This window comes from Lipotes vexillifer, unplaced genomic scaffold (assembly GCF_000442215.2).
Source record: "Lipotes vexillifer unplaced genomic scaffold, Lipotes_vexillifer_v1.1 scaffold1593, whole genome shotgun sequence".
Lineage (NCBI taxonomy): Eukaryota > Metazoa > Chordata > Mammalia > Artiodactyla > Lipotidae > Lipotes > Lipotes vexillifer.
In genome coordinates, this window is record NW_006781966.1 from 282,406 (window position 1) to 289,463 (window position 7,058).

Sequence of the window (7,058 nt, forward strand, 5' to 3'; positions counted from 1 at the left end):
GGGTGAAAGAACCCCCTGGGTATTTTTAATGTTTTTTTAAAAGGTTTTGTTTTTTTTTTTTTTTTTTTACTTTCTCTTTCCAGTGTTTCATTATTAATGTATAGAAACCAACAGATTTCTGCATATTAATCATGTAACCTGAAACTTGCTGAATTTATTTGTTAGTTCTAATAGTTTTTGCCTGGAGAGTTTACAGTTCTCTATATGAAGTATCATGTCATCTGCAAATAGCAACAGTTTTACCTCTTTCCTTCCAATTTCAATATATTTTTATTTCTTTTCATTGTCTGATTGCTATAGCTAGGACTTCTAATGTTATGTTAAACAGAAGTGGTGAGAGTGGGCATCCTTGTTTGTTCCTGAATTTAGTGATAAGGCTTTCAGCTTTCACCATTAAGTGTTATATTAGCTGTGGGTTTGTAATAAATGCCCTTTATTGATATATGTTCCCTCTATACACACTTTGATGAGTGCTTTTATCATGAATAGGTGTTGAATTTTGTCAAATACATTTTCTGCATCAACTGAGATGATCATGTGATTTTTATTCTTCCTTTTGTTAATGTGTTGTATCACATTGCTTGATTTGTCGATGCTGAACCATCCTTGTGACCCTGGAATAAATCCAACTTGATCATGTTGTATGATACTTTTTATATATTTTTTGATTCAGTTTGCTAACATTTTGTTGATGATTTTTGCATCTATATTCACCAAATATATTGGCCTTTAATTTTCTTTTTTGTAGTATCTTTTTCTGGTTTTGGTATCAGGGTAACGGTGGTCTTGTAGGATGGATTTAGTAGTGTTCTCTTCTCTTCAATTTTTTGGAATAGTTTGAGAAGGATAGGAAATAGATCTACTTTATATGTTTGGTAGAATTCTCTTGTGAAGCTGTCTCCTGGACTTTTGTTTGCTGTATTTTTTTTTTTTGTTATTACAAACTCAATTTCAGTTCTAGTGATAAGTCTGTTCAAATTGTCTGTTTCTTCTTGACTCAGACTTTGCAGGATGTATGGTTCTAGAAATTTATTTATTTCTTCTAGGTGTCCAATTTTGTGTGTGTGTGGCATGTGGACCTCTCACTGTTGTGGCCTCTCCTGTTGCAGAGCACAGGCTCTGGATGCGCAGGCTCAGTGGCCATGGCTCACAGGTCCAGCTGCTCCATGGCATGTGGGATCTTCCCGGACTGGGGCACGAACCTGTGTCCCCTGCATTGGCAGGTGGACTCTCAACCATTGCGCCACCAGGGAAGCCCTAGGTGTCCAATTTTTTGCCATATAACTGTTCATAGTATTCTCTCATTATTTTTTTTTTTATCTCTGTGGTATCAGCCATTATTTCTCCTCTTTTGTTTCTTATTTTATTTATTTGGATTCTCTCTCTCCTCTTGATGAGCCTGGCTAAAGTTTTATCATTTTTATTTATCTTTTCAAAAAACCAGCTCTTGGTCTCTGAACTTTTCTACTTTTTAAATTTGTATTTTATTTATTTCCTCTATGATCTTTATTATTTCTTTCCTTTTGCTAATTTTTAGTTTTGTTAGTTTTTTTTTTAAATTCTTTTAGGGGTAGGTTAGGTTATTTATTTGAGATTTTCTTGTTTCATGCAGAAGGCTTGTATTGCTATGAACTTCCCTCTTAGAATTGCTTTTGCTGCATCCCATAGGTTTTGGAAATTTGTGTTTCCATTTTCATTTGACTTGGAGTTATTTTCTGATTTCCTCTTTGATTTCATTGCTGGCCATTTGTTTTTTAGTAGCATGTTTTTTAGTCTCCCTCTGTTTTTTTCTTTTCCCATTGTTCTTTCTACAGTTGATTTCTAGGTTCTAGGTTGCTGTGGTCTGAAAAAATGTTTGACATAATTTCTATCCTCTTAAATTTGTTGAGGCTTGTTTTGTGACCTATTATGTGAACTACTCTGGAGTATATTCCATGTGTAACTGAAAAGAATATTTATTCTGCTCTTTAATGTATGTAATGTCCTATAGATGTCAATTAATTCCAACTGGTCTATTTTGTCATTTAAGACCACTGTTGCTTTAATGATTGTCTGTCTGGATCATATGTTTATGGATGTCAGTGGGGTGTTAGTCTCCTACTATTATTGTATTGTCAACTTCTCCCTTTACATCTGTTAGTATTTGCTTTATATATTTAAGTGCTCCTGTATTGGCTGCATATATGTTAATTACTGTAATAGCCTCTTCTTGTATTTATCCCTTTATCATTATATAATGCCCTTCTTTGTCTTTTGCTATAGGCTTTAATTTAAAGTCTATTTTGTCTGATATGAGTATTGCTATCCCCAATTTCTTGTCTTTTCCATTTGCATGAAATATCTTGTTCAATCCTTTCACTTTCATTGTGTGTGTCTTTAGCCCTGAAGTGAGTTTCTTGTATTTAGCCTATTGAAGGGTCTTGTTTTGTTATTTTTATCCAATCAGCCACCCTATGTCTTTTGATCAATGTGTTTTGTCCATTGACATTTAAAGAAATTATTTATAAGTATATACTTATTGCCATTTTATTACCTTTTTTCCAGTTTTTTTGTAGTTCTTCTCTCTTAATTTCTTCATTTTGTTTCTCCTATTGTGGTTTGATGATTTTTCTTTGTAGTATTGCTGAGTTCCTTTCTTTCCAGTTTTTTTTTTTGTATTTATTGTAGGTTTTTGATTTGTGGTTATCATGGGGTTTATATATGTGACCATAATTATATCTACTTGATTTAAACTCATTGTTGCTGGGTTTCTTTCTGTGCTTGTGTGTGGCCTGTTCCAATCTTTTCCCTTTTTTGTATCTCAGTATCCTCATCTTTTAAATTGAGGCAGTGCTCTTTGATTGTTCTAAGAACACAGATTTCACTTGCTAATTTGGCCTGATTAGATATGTCCTTGGTTTCTCTTCCTACTCCCAGATTTCTGGACACATCCACTACTCATATTTCTTCTTAACAGGTGGGTTACAGAAAGGAATGAAAAGTTAGAACTGGGGAAGTGTTGGGAGGGGCAAAAAAATTAGAGCTATTGATGGAAACAAGGTTTTGACAATATTTGTATATTTTAATTAACCAAGCTCCCCATACCATCTAAGATTTCAAATACTAGAAAGTTGCTCAGACCTGTAATTCTTGTTTCATTGTGCCTGACAGGATCCTGAGGTTCTTCCTTTCTCAAGATATTCTCTGAGCAGTATAAGAAGGTCCAGGGTACTTCAGATATTGGCTTTGGATTCCTTCTTGACTAATTTTAGTCCCTTTTCTCCCCATCACTGGACTCACTGGAGCATAACTTCCCTCCCATCCTTCAGCCACCTCAATTCTGGTGGCTCTGAGAGGTGTATCAGGTGGACTGGCAGCAAGAACCTCTCTAAAAGAAGCTGAGGTCTCTATTCAATCTAAAGGGTATTCTCTTACCACAGGTAACTTGGACCAGGGTTCCAAGACACTAGAAACCTGCAAGAACATTGGTGGATACTTGAAGCCCCAGGGACCAGGAACCAAGTACGATAATGAGGTAAGACCTCATTCTTAGTCCCTTTGGAACTCATTGGGCCTCCAGGAACAGTTATTTCCTCTAAGCTGTCTTTTTACTAGACATATTGCAAGTATTAGAGCTTCCAGCATGTGGGATGGAGGCAATTTTTAAAATGGGTGTCTGAACTATTTTATGACTACAAAAAGTTGGGAACATTAACCTTTTCTCCCTGAGGTTAATTTTTCTATGAGATAAATTGAGGACATTTTATGGCTTCCACACATCCTACTGCTGCTGATGTCTTTGGGTGCCTTTCCTGTGGCAGATTGGAGGGTGGACTGTGAGATTTTTAAAGCATGTGTAATTTGATTTACTTTTATTATATCCTTTAAGTTCATGATCAACTTCAGTGGTAACTGGTGGCATGTTTATGTGCATTTCCTTGGAGAAGATGTTTTATAAATGCAGATATAATAACTGATGCATAGGAGTTCAATGTTAGCAGGCCTCTATACCTCCATGTCTTTATATCCATGTCTGTTGAGTACTTATGTGAGTATAGTAAGTGTAGTTTTTTCTTGCTATATCTCTGTGCATGTGCATGCCTGTTCACATATGCCTATATATGCATCTTTGTCCATCTACATGCCTGTTAAAATACTTCTTTCATGAACATATGGGTATCCCTGAGCATGACTACAATGTGTTTTCCTAACTCTCTGCTTCTAAGTGCCTCTCTCTCTCTCCCTGTCTATATATCTATATCTCTCTATATAGATAGCCTTTTATCTGAGTTTATCTTTGGGTATTTTGACATCTGGTGCTTTTTTGTATGTGTTTGGATCTATGGGCCTGTTCATTTGCATCTTTTTGCTTGAGGTGTGCAGATGCCTGCCTTCTAGTGTGTCTGTGTGTCTGCATGAGTCTGTCTGTGTGGGAGCAAGTATCTACAGCTCTGTGGTTAAACCCTGGTGAGAAATTACAGCTAAGAATGCAATTCCCAGAGGTATCTGGCCTAGTGACTTAGCCTTCACTATTACTACCCTCCAACTTGAATATTCTTGCTCAGAAATAGACTTCTAGTCACAGCAGTTCAAGCCTGTTTCATGACAGAAACTTTTGGTCAGGGAAATGTGTCATGAAGTTGAGAGATTTTATGTTTTGTTTTGTTTTAGTTTGCGAGTTGCAAAGTGAGGTCCAGAGGGAAAGTTCCATGGTACTGGGCTGGCCTTCTGTTTGCTGCCTCTGCTCACTTGTCTTCTTGACAGTCTACCCTTGCTTGTGTTCCTTGGTCCAGATTTAGGCTGGCCCATTACTCCTGATACAAAGGGCATCCGCAGGCAAGTCTGAGCACCTGTTTTTTATTTCAGCCAGGTCTCCATGCTGGTCCTGTTTTTACTCAAAGAACAAATGATCAGCATCCTCCTAATCAGTAATTTTTGTATGCTCAAAGGCAGTAACTGGTCATTTGTGAGAAGGCCCTTTCTTTGAGGAAGCCAGACTTTGTAAGGCCTCAAGAGATGAAATCTAGGGAGGTGGTTTCAGCAGGGTAAAGTGTCCAGGCTCAATGGTTAAAGGGAATGATGGAAGTCACCAAGAACACTTGGGGAGCTCTATGGCATCCACAGTACTTGAAATACTTAGGCAACTGTTTTTGCAGTCCTGGTCAGTCCTTGATCCTTTTATGATAGTAATAATAGTAATAAAAATGGCTTAAATCTGTGAAATTTTACAAAATGCTTTAAAATCTAACATTTCATTTGACCTCATAACAGACCTGTCAATAAATATTATCCTCCTTTTGTACATGAAAATGCTGAGGCTCAAAGTGGGAACATGAATTTATCTAATGTCACCCTTCTAGTAAATGGTAGAACCAGGACCCAAACCCTCTGTATGACTCCAAATCAAAATGCAGGACCTAGAACTCTGCTCTGCCTTTCACATCCCTGGAGAATCCAGAGTTTGAAGCAATATACTTTTTCAAGGGACTAATCCAAGATAAATTAAAAAGAAGAGTCTAGTGGTGGCCTACAATATTCAAGACTTCTTAGAGGGAGTGGAATTTGAGTTTGGCCCTGAAGGATGAGAAGGGATGAAATAGGCAGAGCAAAGGGAGGTGGTCTGGTCAGATGGTAGGTGCTATGACGAGGAGAGAACCACTCTCCTTAACCCATGGGAATACTCAGTTCAACCTGGTCTCCTGTTAACAGTGCCAGGAGTCAAAGGGAGCCTTTTTACATGTGTGCATACCTTGTAGCTAAGAGAGCACTTTTGACATATAATACCACTTATTACCTGGGAAGACTGTATTGTCTACATTTTTTAGATGAAAAAATGAAGCTGAGAAAAAAAGAAAAGACTTTCCCAAGGTCAAAAAACAAGCTGATATCAGACTGAAGGTGGACCTACTTGTGGCTCTAAGCCCAGTGACCTGATACCTATTTTACCCACATTCTGCCTCCATCACCCCCACCATCTGCTGCCTTCTCTAGGGCCCCTGCTTGGCTGGCCTTGGCCTTGGCAGACTGAGCATCAGCTGATGATGTCTGACAGGAAAACCTACTATGACAGTGGCCTCATGCCATCAAGTCAGGAAGCTCTGGTGGAGATACACTGGAGACAAGACCAGTACCCAGGTTACCACACTCTGAGGGAAAAAATGTTGGCTCCCCCTCAGTGGTTCCTTTTCTCTTCTGCAACCCACATGTCAAACACCAACCAAACTTTCTCCCCAAAGTTAAAATTGGCCAGCCTCTTCCGCCCAAGGCTAGGCTGAGAAAACATTTTTCCAAAGGAAATTTATTAATCAGTCGATGAGGAGAAATTGGTTTAGAGGAGTTGGGGATGATGAGTTTTGAGTTTCAGGATCCAGTGTGTTTCCCTTGACTCTGGGCTCTAGGCAAAGTCTCCGGATCTGTTTAAATTTTTCTGTACAGAGTAGAGATTCTGATCACAATAATATGTGTTGAGTTTTTTAAATTCAGCCACACCCATTATCTCTTTGGAGCCTCATGTCCTGGTAGGGCAAGGCAGGTATTGTTGTCTCTATTTAGCAGAGGAAGAGAATAAGTCTCAAGTTGATCTTAAACAACCTTAAGATTAGCTAGCATTAGCAGAACCAGCATTGGAACCTGGGTGTCTTGATTATCAAGTCTGTGTTAACTTTAGTATATCTAACTGTATTACATTCACAGCCTTGGGTTTTAAAGCTCCTTTCTTCCTGAGAATCCAAACCATTTTGGTTCAGCTTTATTACCAATAATATATAATTTACAAATAATAAAACTCACCAAGTTTAAGCGTACAATTTGATGCATTTTGACAAACATGTAGAGTCATGTAACCACCAACACAATCATGATATAGAACATTTTTGTCACCCCAAAAAGTTCCCTCATGTCCTTTCTAGTCAGTGTTGCCCCCCTCCTCTGGCAGCCACTCATTTGCTTTTGCTCTCTATAATTTTGCCAGAATTTTTAAATTGGAAATAATTAATTTGTCCTCAAAAAGTTGTGAGACAGTGGGGCTTCCCTGGTGGCGCAGTGCTTGAGAGTCCGCCTGCCGATGCAGGAGACGCGGG

General features: G+C 38.2%; 1 protein-coding gene across 1 annotated transcript in view; it reads left to right on the forward strand.

Moving 5' to 3' along the window:
* ARHGEF9 (Cdc42 guanine nucleotide exchange factor 9) overlaps nucleotides 1-7,058 on the forward strand; it is a 348,163-nt gene that overhangs the window by 6,057 nt on the left and 335,048 nt on the right. Inside the window, exon 2 of the mRNA XM_007454889.1 lies at nucleotides 3,420-3,514. Within this exon, the coding sequence (XP_007454951.1) occupies nucleotides 3,420-3,514 (95 nt within the window). The remainder of the gene's footprint in view (nucleotides 1-3,419; nucleotides 3,515-7,058) is intronic.